This window comes from Rattus rattus, chromosome X (assembly GCF_011064425.1).
Source record: "Rattus rattus isolate New Zealand chromosome X, Rrattus_CSIRO_v1, whole genome shotgun sequence".
Classification (NCBI taxonomy): Eukaryota; Metazoa; Chordata; class Mammalia; order Rodentia; family Muridae; genus Rattus; species Rattus rattus.
Genome location: NC_046172.1, coordinates 60,508,428 through 60,522,361, shown reverse-complemented (window position 1 = coordinate 60,522,361; position 13,934 = coordinate 60,508,428). Strand labels below are relative to the sequence as shown.

Sequence of the window (13,934 nt, the reverse complement as noted above, 5' to 3'; positions counted from 1 at the left end):
AGGACATTGATTACATCATAAGCAGGAAGTTGGGTTTGTTCATTGCTTTGTTCCTGGCCTCTTGGGTAGCACCTAGAATTTTGTAGGCACTCAAATACTTGTGAAATCATGGAATTAGATATAGTGTTGATATGGAGACTGTCATATAATCTGGTGTAACCAGGAAAACAGCAAGACATGGGACAAAAGAGCATATTCAATATTAGTATAGAAGTTAGATGTGGAAGAAGAGCTTTCTCATTTGGTAAGTTACTTCTTTGAAGGTAATTTTGTTTAAAGAGAAAGCATCATTAGCATACTAGAAAACAGGCGAGACAGACACAGAAACTGACCCTCTTTAGCTACAACTAGTTCTCCCTTTATGCCCACTATAACTGGGCACCCAGTTGTTCTAGGCATGCAGATCTCAGATAGAATAGTGATTCTTCATAATGTCGCCACAGTCTTCTGCATAACCAGTACCTTCCTTTAGTAGTTCTTTCAGAGGAGGACACCTTCTATATATTTGAATAGTAGCCATAGTTCCTAAGACTGTTCAGTATTTCTATGGTTATTACACATGGAGGGAGTGTAGGGCTCCTTGGCCACATCTACATGACTTGAATGATACATTATACCAGGATGAGAATGTTTGAGATGCATGCTCTTTTACCTAAATCTTCATTGACCATTACTAACCAGATACTAAATGTGAGCACAAGTTTAACATTGAGAATAAGGAAAAGCTTAGTATACACTTCGGTTATGTTCCCTATAGAAAGGGTTTGTGCAAGGACAAGGATCATTAAGTGAATCAGGAAACCCAAATTTAATTTCCAGACCTGTTATTTACTTGATTGGCTAGTTATTTGAGCTCTGAATAGTCTCTCTGTATAAAATGGTGAAAATGACATGCAGGTCTCTCCTTGGAGGTTATGGTAAGTATTTTAACTATGTAAGTAAAACATTTTAGGAACATCTCAAAGTTGATCAACCACTCCATGTTTTTGATTCCTTAGCTAGATTCATCCACTTCCAACCTCTACAGATCAAATATTAGCCTAGGAAAGCTAAGAAAAAGTAAAATATAACAGTTCTTTCTCTATGTGTTTTGTTAGATGAAAATATCAGTGATAGCCATCTTTTTTATAGTGATCACACTAGTAAACATAACATAACAGACATATCCCGTGTCTATTTGATGACACAATTACAGAAGATTCTTTCAAAAACATAGAAATATTCATTGATTACATTAAAAATTATTTAATATCCTATATTTCTTTTTATTGAAATCAATGAAGAAAAGTTTTGTCATTTTTTTCTGTAAAGAAATGCCATATGTTACCTTCTTGCTACAGTCAATGATGTATTTTATTAATTACTTACTTATCTTAACTTTTCCCATAAATGTCAACTTCTTGCAGATGTTCACATGTATCTTCCTACAAAGTTATTTCAGCCTTCTCGCCCTTCACTCAACTTACTTGACTCACCTGAATCTCCACAAGATAGCCAGGTAACTGTGCACATGGTTCTGTGAGCTTTTTGGAAAAGTCTGTCCCTCTTAATGAAAGTAATAAAACTAGCCAGTATGAATGCTGGTGTTCAACAAAACACTATCAGATGAAATGCATGCCTTTTAAAGGTTACTCTTCAAGCAGGCAAGGTTCTCTTGTTAGACTTGGAGAGAAACTACATAGCTCTGTCAGAGCTTGTTGGTTTTGTTGTTTTGGCCTTGCTTTTCATTAACAGTTTGGAAAACAAATTGAGGCCGAGTCACAGATAACCCAGACTGGCTGTTAAGTTACTTATGTAGATGAGGATGGCCTGGAATTCCTGATCCTATTTCCTTGGCTTCCCAAATGCTAGGGTTACAGATGTGCACTAGCATATCTGGGGAACATTTAGAAAATTCTTATAGGAAAGATTTCAAGGTGGAAAGATAACTCATTCCAAGACCTTAGTTTCTTTTCATCATTGCTTACTCCAAAGGTTCCTTCTGTTCGCATAGAAGTCCATCTTCCTAGGGACCAGTCTGGGGAAGTGGACTTCCAGTCATTGGTTTCGCAGTTGAAGGAGACCTCAAGCTTACAGGAGCAAGCTGATATACTCTACATGCTATATACAATGAAGTAAGTGATGGATATTATTGGTATACTTTAAGGTACATATTGAGAGGAACAACACGTTAGCTTTCTATACTATAATAAATACCCCGGGGAATCAGCTTAACAAAAGAAATGTTTATTTAAAGTCAATTGCTTATTTTAGTATTTATATTTTTAAGTTATTTATTATGTATATGAGTGTTTTGCTCGCATGTATGCCTATGCACTCTGAGGCCAGAAGACAGTGCCAATCCTGTAACTGAAGTTATAGTGGTTGTGAGCTACCATGTTGGTGCTGAGAATTGAACCCTGGTCCTCTGGAAGAACAGCCAAACGCTGTAACTGCCATACAAACACTCTAGCCTAACTTGTCCTCATTTTACTGTTTTTCCTTCTGTTTCAAACTCATTTTTAACATAGTTCAGAAAACTTTGGTTGTTGGTAAGAATACAACAAAGAATTTTAACAAATGATCAGGTCTCTACTCATGTTTAATGTAGTTTTATACTATGGTAGACACCTAGCTCTCCTGAATTATTTATTATTCAAGGGTAAGAAGTATAAAAAGTCTCTAAATAATAATCTTCCAAGAAAAATTAAATTTAAAAAATTTAAAAAATAGGAAACAATGCAAAAATCAATGCTTCAAAAGTATAGAACACACAAGATATTAAACTAGATAATCGGGTTGGGGATTTGGCTCAGTGGTTAGAGCGCTTGCCTAGCAAGCACAAGGCCCTGGGTTCGGTCCCCAGCTCGAAAAAAAGAACCAAAAAAAAAAAAAAAAAAGGAAAAAAAATGCAACTAAACTAGATAATCTTAAGTTCTGAATAAAAGATAGTCAACACCCAAAAAATAGTAATCTGAGTTATATTGTTGATTATTTTAACTATATAAAAGTGGGTTTTTCATATGAAAAAGAGAAAAAAAACAGGTTTTATTTTGGCTCATAATTTTGGGGGTTTCACTCTATGATTGATTGGCCCTAATGCTTTGGGGTCTGTAATGAGGTACCAGATCATGGCAGCAGAATAGGCTAATAACTGGGTTACAAGAGAGAGAAAGTAATAGAACAGTGTCCTAGTATCTCCTGCCTAGAGGGTCAAGGGTTTAATCACTGAGTTGTAATTCGGGATCAGCAGAGGCCACATCAGGAATCAGAACTGGGTGACCCTTTCCCTCTCTAGGGTGGTATAGGAAAAAGCCTCACGGGGAGCTTAACCTTCTTTCAGCAGTGATAGGACCCTCCTGCTGCATATCAAAGCAAGCTGAAATCAGAAGCCATACTTCATCTCCAGAAAGCAGTAATAAGGCAACACCCCCTTCCCCTAGTGGCACATTATCAGAAAAACCCTGCTGGAATGGGTTAATAAGTTCCACATATTCTAACATATTACCCCAAGTGTCCAGGATACCAGTGAAAATTGATTGTCACACCAAAAACCCAGAATTCCTCAACTTGAACTTGCAAAAGGAATTGCTAGAAGCAGCAGAGATAAGGCAGATGCTAGGATAAACGAGAAAGCTTGTAAAGGGACTGTCAAATGCATCAACGAATGATTACAAATACCCCAGAAACAAATGAAAAATGCAGTGTCTCAGTAGGGAGGTAGAAAGCACAAATGAATCCTAAATAAAAATTTTAAAAATTAAAAATACAGTAACCAAACTGAAGCAGTGGAATGTAAAACTTGCTGTCTGTCTGTCAGTCTGTCAGTCCATCTGTCTGTCTACCTATTGTTTTTTCAAAACAGGGTTTCTCTGTGTAGCCCTGGCTGTCCTGGAACTTGTTCTGTAAGCCAGACTACCCTGTAAGTCAGAGATCAATCTGTGTCTGCCTCTCAAGTGTTGTGATTAAAAGCATGTGTCACTGCCACCTGACTCTAAGTGCTTTTTAAATATCTATATTAGTTCTTTCTACTTTTGGTTTGTCCTATAACTTTCACATTCTTCATTTTGCTGAGTGCATCCTTTTTTTTAAAATTTTTTTATCTTTATTAACTTCAGTATTTTTTATTTACATTTCGATTGTTATTCCCCTTCCCGGTTTCATGGCCAACATCCCCCTAACCCCTCCCTCCCTTCTATATGAGTGTTCCTTCCCATCCTCCCCCCATTACGCCCTCCCCCCAACAATCACGTTCACTGGGGGTTCAGTCTTGACAGGACCAAGGGCTTCCCCTTCCACTGGTGCTCTTACTAGGATATTCATTGCTACCTATGCAGTTGGAGCCCAGGGTCAGTCCATGTATAGTCTTTGGGTAGTGGCTTAGTCCCTGGAAGTTCTGGTTGGTTGGTATTGTTGTTCATATGGGGTCTCGAGCCCCTTCAAGCTCTTCCAGTCCTTTCTCTGATTCCTTCAACGGGAGTCCTATTCTCAGTTCAGTGGTTTGCTGCTGGCATTCGCCTATGTATTTGCTGTATTCTGGCTGTGTCTCTCAGGAGAGATCTACATCCAGTTCCTGTCGGCCTGCACTTCTTTGCTTCATCCATCTTGTCTAATTGGGTGGCTGTATATGTATGGGACACGTGTGGGGCAGGCTCTGAATGGGTGTTCCTTCTGCCTCTGTTCTAAACTTTGCCTCCCTATTCCCCACCAAGGGTATTCTTGTTCCCCTTTTAAAGAAGGAGTGAAGCATTGCTGAGTGCATCCTTATGATGCTATTTAAACATCTTCCACTTTCCTTTGTTTGTATTGCCTATAAATTGATAGTTATTGCCACAGGTTTGATAGATTTGGATCCAATTTTTAAAGCAAGACAAATTCAGAGGTGGTTATATCATACCAGAAAAACATGTAATGTGTGGCTGTTACTTTTTCTCTAATGTGGAGCGTCAACCCCCACCCCCAAGCTTTGTACATGTTAGGCAAGTGCTATACTATGATTTGGACTTAAAGCTAATCTTGGCTACATAGTGACTTCAAAGCCAGCCTGAGCTACACATAATGTTTCCAAAAAATAGTGGCTAGGGATGTTGTTCACTTACATAATATGCAAAAACTCCTGGATTCTATCACCAATATGGTAACAAGAACAACAAGAAGATTAGTCAGATATTTTTCACCTATACTGGCTTTTCTTCTAATGATTTTAGTGGCTAACACTGGCCACTCCACAGATCTGTCATTTTATGAGGGGTTGCCAAATCTTGTTTTCAAATCTACACACAGATCTTTTTAATGCGCTCATTTTAACAAGTTCATTCCCTGTTGAAATTTCTCCAATTTGTTTCTCTTAATCGAAATCAAAAAAGTTCAAGAGTTAAGGTAGCACACAGGAGCCTCTATAATAAAGTTCTCACCTGCTTCTAGAGCCCTCTCCCTGTGCCCTGTAATTGGGGTTGTAACCATACCTTGCGGTTTCTCACATCTACATGTTTGCTCTCCCTTCTCTTCTCTCCCTTCTCCTCTCCCCTTCCCTTCCATAGATGTGATCTCCATTTACTCTCAAATATTCACTCAGGCTCTATTTCCCAAAAACCTGTAAACCTTTTGCATAAGCACACCATAATGATTAAAATTTATTCTATCTGTGGGGACCTTCTTGTCCTCCTTCTTCAGACTGATTCACAGTCAGCTTCTGACACAGCCTCAGAGAAGCTAGCTTGAAACCTGCCCCTTTCTTCTCCTCTGCTCCTCAAGCAGTGGTCTAGCACAGTACACATGACTGTTACTGTATTGCCTTGCTATTTTCATGCATTTATCTACATGAAGCTCCTCGGTTCAGGGACTTTCTTTTATTGATTTAAGCTGTAGTGCCTGCCACATGTAAGGATTTTGACAAATGAATGAACAGCCGTATTCGGTCCTTATACTTTTTAATGAGGGGGTTGCTTACTAGTAAGTACAAGGCCCTGGGTTTAGTTCCTAGCACCGAAAAGAATCCAAAAGGTAACCCCAAATCACAAAAAAATAGAAAAAGAGAGAGGAGACATTTTAAATGAGAGATTCAGTACCTACATTTATTATAGATGTAGAAATCAGTTCAGAAAGATGTACCAAGGTCAAGGTCACAGAGCTAGGGAAATAGATTAGATGAAAAGCATTATTGTTTTTGTTTTGTTTTGATTGATGTTTGTTTCTGTGAACAAATGGCCTGTGCCATTTTTTCACCTAACATTATTTAATGAAAAAGTAAAAACACGCATTCCCATTATCTGAAACTTCACATGCTCTTTTTACAGTGCTCAGGATCAAACTGAGGACTTGTTCGTGCAAGGCCAATCTTCCATTATGCGGCTACACCCTGAGGCCTTGGGTCTTACATTTTCACATTGAGCTTCAACAGACTGTTAAGCAAATCTGACTGTTGTAGAAACTGAGTTTGACAAGTCAAGATAATGATTTCAAAGTCCCGCATCCTAAAGTCGTGAAGTTGTACTTAAGACAGTAATAGTCCCATATTAAGCTAGTTGCAAATAGGAAAGAATTACTAGCCAGGTGCTTTGGCATTCACCTCTAATCATAGCACATAGTAGGTTGAGGCAGGAGCACTTCGAATTAAAAGCCAGCCTGAGCAATATAGTCAGACCCCATGGCAAATCAACAGTAAAAGATAAAATAAAATAACCCCCAAAAGTCAGATCTTAGTTATGTTGGTCTGTCCTGGTTTTTAGACATCACCACCTCCCACCTTCCATGTTAGCAATAAACAGAGAACCATGAATTTTTTTCTCTCAGAAAGAGCCAGCCTGGTCTCCTACAGGGTTGCTGGGGGCTATCAGCCAATGTCCCCAACTCCCTGCTCCCTCTGAGAGTTACTTTGCCTTATGCTCTTCTGGGAGCCAAAACTCTTTGACCATACCCAGTCACGACTTGCTAGAATTCTATCTACCATCGAAACCTACTTCACCATCACTCCCCTGGAGCCATCTCTGGTTTCTAATAATAAGCAGATAATAGGTTCTGAGACATCACAAAATGTTTTTCACATTTTAAACTTATTTTAACAATTTCAGAGTTAGAGGAAAGTTGTAAATATAGATAGACAAAAATATTTGGATATCCTTTACTCAGATCCCACAGATATTTCCACTGAGCTTCTCTCTGTATCGCTGTGCATCCGTGATTTCTTCCTCCTCTCTCTTCTCTTCACTTTAGCACTCTGCTCTATTCTCTCTCTTCCTCGCCCTTTCTTCTCTCCCTCTCCTCCTCTCCCCAACCCCTCCATAGATGTGACCCCCCATTAACTCTCACATATTCATTCAGGCTCTGTTCCCAAAAAACCTGTAAACCTCATATATATATATATATATATATATATATATATATATATATATACACACACACACATATATGTGTGTGTATATATAATATAATGATTAAAATCAGAAAATTAAAACAGTGCTAACATCTATTTGTATGAACTGTAAAACAAAATCTTAAATTGTGTGTTTTATTCCATTCTTGTGTGTCCTGTGTCTTCACTGATCTGGAACAGTTCCAAAATTAAGATACTAAAGACCATTTGTTTCTAAAGGGCCCTAACTTTGGGGTTTGGGACATTCCTCCTTAAGTTGATTTGGGTTATGCATTTTTCTGCAGGCCTGCCACTCAAGTTTCTTCTGTGAAAGCCCTGCTAGTTTTACTGCTGGCGTTGATTTTAATCACTTGAGTTTATCCTTTATTTAAGGAAGTATCTTCCAGTTTCCTTCATCAAAAAGTAATTGTGTTACCCTTTGTGATTAAACCATCCTGTGGAGATACACTTTGAGCCTATATAAATAGACTTTTTTAAATTGCAATTGCTCATTTTGTACCCATTTGACTTTTTATGCACTTTTTATTTCATGGTTTTTTAGTTGGTATTTGAATACATAATCCATTCTTACAGTACAGATTTATTTTTGGATTTATTTTATTTTATGCGTATGATTGTATGAGTTTTTGCCTGAATGCTTGCATGTATGCCATGCGCATATCTGGTGCTTGCAGAAGTCAGAAGAAGGCATCATGTCTCCTGGGACTGGAGTTACGGATGGTTGTGAGCCATTATGTTGTTGTGGAAAACTGAACCTCTGTTCTCTGTGAGGGCAATACATGCTCTTAACTACCTAGGCTGGTCTCCAGACCCTCATTGTTCAAATAATATATAGTAAAAAGGTCAAATATTTTTCCTACCTGTTTCTAAATACCCAGCTTTTTCATAGGCAATGTTATTTTTGTGTCTTTTCCTAGGTATACTCTATGCACATATATGCAAATCTAAACATATGTGGATATTTGTAGCCCTGTGTGCCCAAAGTAATAATAGATTGTTCTATACTCTTTTTCACCAATACTATATATCTTAAAGATCACTACATATATATTCCAATTACCTATTGCTTCATAAGAAAAAAATCACCTTAACACCCAGTGGCTTGAGCAGGATGATAACATAATAAAAATGTACTTTAACAGTTCTGGATTGCCTGGTTTTCACAAGGCAGTTCTTGTGCAAGGTCTCTCATTTATTTTTGCCAGACATGGGTTCATGAATGAAGTCAGCCAGGGTGTGCTCACTCATATACTCAAGAGTAGATACAGGCTGTTGACTACAATCTCATTACCTACATCTCTAATATCGCCAAATCCTCACAGCATGATAACATGGGGTTCTTATGGCGTCATAAAAGACTGTATCTTTAAAAATAATCTAGCTGCAGAAATTACTCAGTCCCTTTTTACCTTAGTCACAAGCATACCTGGTGTCCTGCTGTTTGGGGTTGGTTGGTTTGGTCTTTGTGTCCACTTAACCTGAGCTAGAGTTAGCTGGGAAGAGGAAGGAGCCTCAGTTGAGAAAACACCTGCATCAGATTTGCCTGTAGGCAAGTCTGTAGGATATTTTATTGATTTATGATGATTGATGTAGAAGGGCCCAGCTCAGTGTGGGCAGTGTCACCCCTGGGCAGGTAGTCCTTAGCTGTAAAAAATAAGTAGAAAGTAGGCAGAGCAAGCCATGGAGAGCAGGCCAGTAAATGGCAATCCTCCATGGTCTCTGCTTCCCTCAATGACGAATTGTTACCCACACATCTAAAATGAAATAAACCCTTTCAAGCTGCTTTTGGTCATGGTTTTTACCTGACAGTACATAAATCTCCCTTACATTTCTCCTTTTCTCTTTGAATTTCTATTAGTGTACATTAATTATACTGTGGATTTCATATGACATTTTCACACATGCATATAATGTATTTTGATTATATACACCCCAACTTACCTTCCTTTGTCCCACGCCTGCCAATCCTATCTCTTTCCCCAACTAGTCGCCCTTGCTCGTCCATGTTTTATGGGTTTTTTTCCTGAGACAGGATCTCACTATTTAGCTCTGGCTAGTTGGGAGCTTTCTATGTAAACTAGACTGGTCTTGAACTCAGAGATATCTCCCTACCTCTGCTTCTTGAATGCTGGGATTAAACGTGTGTGTGTGTGTGTGTGTGTGTGTGTGTGTGTGTGTGTGTGTGTGTGTGTGTGTGTGTGCGCGCGCGCGTGCATGCGCACTATGCTCAGCTCTTCCATGTCTTTTTGTTGATGACCAGTAAGTTATATTAGGGTTGCTTGTAGGAGCATCGGTACCCGCCTTTTCTTTTCTTTCTTTCTTCTTTTTTCCAGTTGTTTGTTTTCAAGATAGGGTTTCTTAGTCCTGGCTATCTTATAACTAGTTCTGTAGACCAGGTTGGCCTTGAACTCACAGAGATCTGCCTGCCTCTGCCTCCCTGTGCTGGGATTAAAGGCATGTGCCACCACACCCAGCTTTTTATTTTCTTGATATGTTAAAATGTATTACGCAAAACATGGAAGTTGGGGTGAATATAATCAAAATACATTATATGCATGTGTGAAAATGTCATATGCAATCCACAGTAAAAATTAATGAACTCTAATAAAAATTCAAAGAGAAAAGGAGAAATGTAAAGTAGATTTATCTACTGTCATCATCTGCCCAATATATGTGGCTTTTTGTTTACTCAAGTATTGCGTATCTTTCACCACTGTTCATTACATTTTATTAAACTAAAACAAACTCTACTACCTTAATCCATCTGCTCCCAGTCCCTCCATCTGCCCAGCCCTAGTCAAGTATAAGCATACTTTCTGGTATTTGAGACATTTTCTAGAAATTGAATCCAATACTTCAATGTCCTATGTGAGTGACAACTGTCTCTCATTTGGTGTAGTATTTTCAAGGTTTCTCTCCATGTTGTAACAGACATCAGAACTTCAGTTCATTACTGTCAGATACAACTTGTATGGCAGGAGTCCAGTTTCTTTATTCATCACCTGACGGGCTCTTGGGTGGATTTTACTTTTCAGCTTTTGTGACTAATCCTGGTATAAATTTTCGTGTACAAGTTAACACAGCCATGTTTTCATTTCTCTAGGATACATAACCAAGAGTAGAAATACTGAGCCTCATGCTAACTGTTTACCCACTGTCAGAACTGCTGGGTGTTTCCAATATCTGCAAATAGCCTACCAGAGGCATTGTGCCAATTGTCACTCCCACCAGGGACTGTTTAAGTGATAAGCAACATCCAATACAATGATATCAATCTGGGGAATTTTTTAACAGCCTGATATAATAAAATGTTATCTTGATGTAATGTTCATTTAAAATTTTCTTGTTACATGTGAGTTTGACTGCATTATCCTACATCAATTGGTATTGATATTTATCCTGCTCAATTTTCTTCTGTCTTTATTTGTTGGAGTTCTTCATTTTTTACCAGAATTGACCTAGAAATTTAAAATATTTATTATTTTATAATTTGTCTTACACTTTGCTTAGTTCTTTTCAGTAAGACCTCTTTATTGTTTTATTTATGTAAACATATTGAACTATCCTTTATAGCTCCTGGTGATGTTTCATACTTAGAAAATCCTTTTCCTTCCAACATTATGAGCTAATTTTCCCACATGTTTTTAGCACTTTAATACTTATATATCATTACACAGTTAGACTGTCAGGCATAAGTCTAACTTTATTTCAGGCAGCTACTTGATCCTTCTCACATCATTTAATAAATTATCTACATTTGGCATATACTAAATTCCAGACTGCAGATAAGTTTCTATATCCCTCTAGGTTGGTTTGTGTAACAGTAATTGCATAATAATCATGTATCTGGATCCTTTCAACACAAACAATTCTAATACCATTAGTCCGTAAAATACAGTATGCGTGCAGAATTTTGAGTAGTTAAAACTGTTTATAATTTCAACTGAGTTGAAGCTTGAGACGGAGATAAAAGAACACAGTATGCAAAAGCTAAATTACAAAATTTTTGTCAGGACATTTGAATTTCAAGATCGACTCTTAATTATGGCTTTTTGAGGGTTTTTTTCCGCACGAGAAAGGTCTTTAATTGAAAGCAGGGAAGAAGTGAGGAAGAGAAAAGTAAAAAACTATTTAGAAAACTATTTAGGATAAATAAAGGAGGCTAAAACAGGCATATTCATTATAACACTAATAGAAAATATTTTTCTCATAATTAATGTACTTCAATCTTTAAAAACCCAGAGGACCTGACTGGAACACTGAATTGTACGAAGAAGGAGGCAGTACTGTGAGAGAGCTTCTTAGTGAACTATATGTCAAAGTCGGTGAAATTCGGCACTGGGGTCTGATCCGATACATCTCTGGGATCTTACGGAAGAAGGTGGAGGCACTTGATGAGGTACTAATAAATTCTTGAATTTACACATAATCTAAATGGGGGGTTTAAAGTTACCAAGTGCTCAGAGGTAGGGCCTTGGCCAGCATTCCTGGAGTCCTAGCTTCCATCCTTTGTACTACGTGGGGAGAACAGCTTGATTTTTCTATGATGTTGTTGTTATGGGTTGTTTTTTTAAAGCAGCCACAACCTCTAGTTGTTTTGATCACATATGTAAAGTTTCTGGTATTCAGTTAGCTTTTTATTTGTGAGTGTCGATTATATGTTACTGAACCGTAAGATCTACAGACTTTAAAGGTGTTACACGCAGAAGAGTTTGAGATCTTAGTGAATTTACACTAAGCTGAAAGTCCCTGCCTTCCAGAAGGTTTCTTCCTGAAAATCCGTCTTCTGATCATGTTTCATGAGAAAGAGAACTTGGTGTGCTGGTGTAAGTTGGCGGGGTTAGGTAAAGTTTTGTGGCTAGAACTCTGAAAGGTTTTTTTTAAAGAGTAAGCTTTGCTACCTCTTCCTAGGCCTGCACAGACCTTCTGTCCTACCAGAAACACCTAACAGTAGGGCTTCCTCCAGAACCTCGAGAGAAGACCATCTCTGCGTGAGTGGGTCATGGGATTGGGTTTTGATAGTTTCTCTGCACCTTTAAGAAATTGTATGGACTTAGCATAGTCCTCTCACCCTACTCTGTATAATATCTTATACACAAAGCCGCAAGCATAGGAGAATGACAGGGTACAAGTAAGTAAAAGAGAATTTATAAGAATACTTAAAATATTTCTTATTGACTTTTCCTAAATCCCTTAAGTCTACTCATTGTAAACACACACACACACACACACACACACACACACACACACACACACACACACACACAGAGGAATATCAGGAATTAGCAACATACAAATCAGCCATAGTCCAAAAGAGAAATAGAGGAAAGTATGTAGTTAGAGCATTGGGTTGCTATTGATGCAGCTCTATGCTGCTGAAGAAGGGATCAAAGGTATAAAGGTCAAAGTTGAAAGGGGAAATGGGCACTTACAGAGCATTCAGAGGTGGCATGTCTACAAGAACACTGACATCAGTTTGCTGCAACTTCTGATTAGCTGTATTCCCCTAAGATAGACTGGGACTAGAGGGAGAGGAAAGGATGTTTAATCCCGACCCATAGTATCCACTTACCACTAGCCACGCTAGGAAAGCTTATCTGCACTGAGTCTACCTAGTTTCATGTTATGATAGTGCCAATACTTAAATCTACAGGCAGATTGTATTTAAAAGAAATATTTTTAGAAGTATTCTAACTTCATAAGTGATCAAAAATAAATCTGGTTTTCTATGAAAGAATTACCTAAAAACCAGCATACCTCCCCCACCTGCCAGTTCTACTTCAATAACCAGTGTAGTAGAGGTGGTGTTTTTAATTGACTAAGTTTTTTGAGACAGTATCACTGTGTGCTCCAGAACTTGCAATTCTCTTACATCTCAGTCTCCTGATTATATTATTATAGGTCTGCACCATCATGCACAGCTAATGAGCTTAACCAGGGATAGACTAGAGAACGGTTAGCAGGGATGGCTTGGTAGTATCCGCAGACTACCCTGTTCCCAGTTCATATATAGGATTTCTGCTGCCTGCGAGGTCCAGTTCTAGATGGAGGCTAGAAAGACATATTCTAGGACAAGTTGCCACAGATTCTATATGTAAAGTCTTAGTTGTACTTTAGGAAAATAATTTGGCGAACTTTCTTCTACTGCCATGACAAAATAGCATAGACTGGGTGTTTAAACAACAATTGACCATGGCAGTTTCACAGTGTCAGCAGGATTGGTTTCTTCTAAAGGCTGTCAAGGACTTTGTTCTAGGTGTCTTCTTGGCTTGTATATAGCTGTTTTCCTCTATGTCTCCTGATATTTTCCCATCCTATCCATGTCTCTGTGTCCAAATGACCCCTTTTTATAAGGACATCAGTCATATTAGATCCAGAACTATCTTAGTAACTTCACTTTAATCACTTCTAAAGATCATATTTTTCCATTAAAATCACACTCTGAGGTACTAAAGGACTGAATTTCAACATATGTGTGTTGAAGGACACAGTTTAACCTATAACTCCTTGCTTTTAGTAAACACAACCTTGTGTCACAAATAAGATCAATGTTGTGTCACTATGGGCATTTGAAAAGAATATG

The 13,934-nt window shown here is 38.1% G+C and overlaps 1 protein-coding gene across 3 annotated transcripts in view; it reads left to right on the top strand.

Annotated features, from left to right (window-relative positions):
• Positions 1–13,934, top strand: part of Phka1 (phosphorylase kinase regulatory subunit alpha 1) — a 125,258-nt gene that overhangs the window by 85,721 nt on the left and 25,603 nt on the right. For all 3 annotated transcript variants that reach the window (XM_032889574.1, XM_032889572.1, XM_032889573.1), the window contains exons 20-23: positions 1,407–1,498; positions 1,975–2,114; positions 11,594–11,750; positions 12,263–12,342. In XM_032889574.1, coding sequence (XP_032745465.1) covers positions 1,407–1,498; positions 1,975–2,114; positions 11,594–11,750; positions 12,263–12,342 — 469 coding nt within the window. The remainder of the gene's footprint in view (positions 1–1,406; positions 1,499–1,974; positions 2,115–11,593; positions 11,751–12,262; positions 12,343–13,934) is intronic.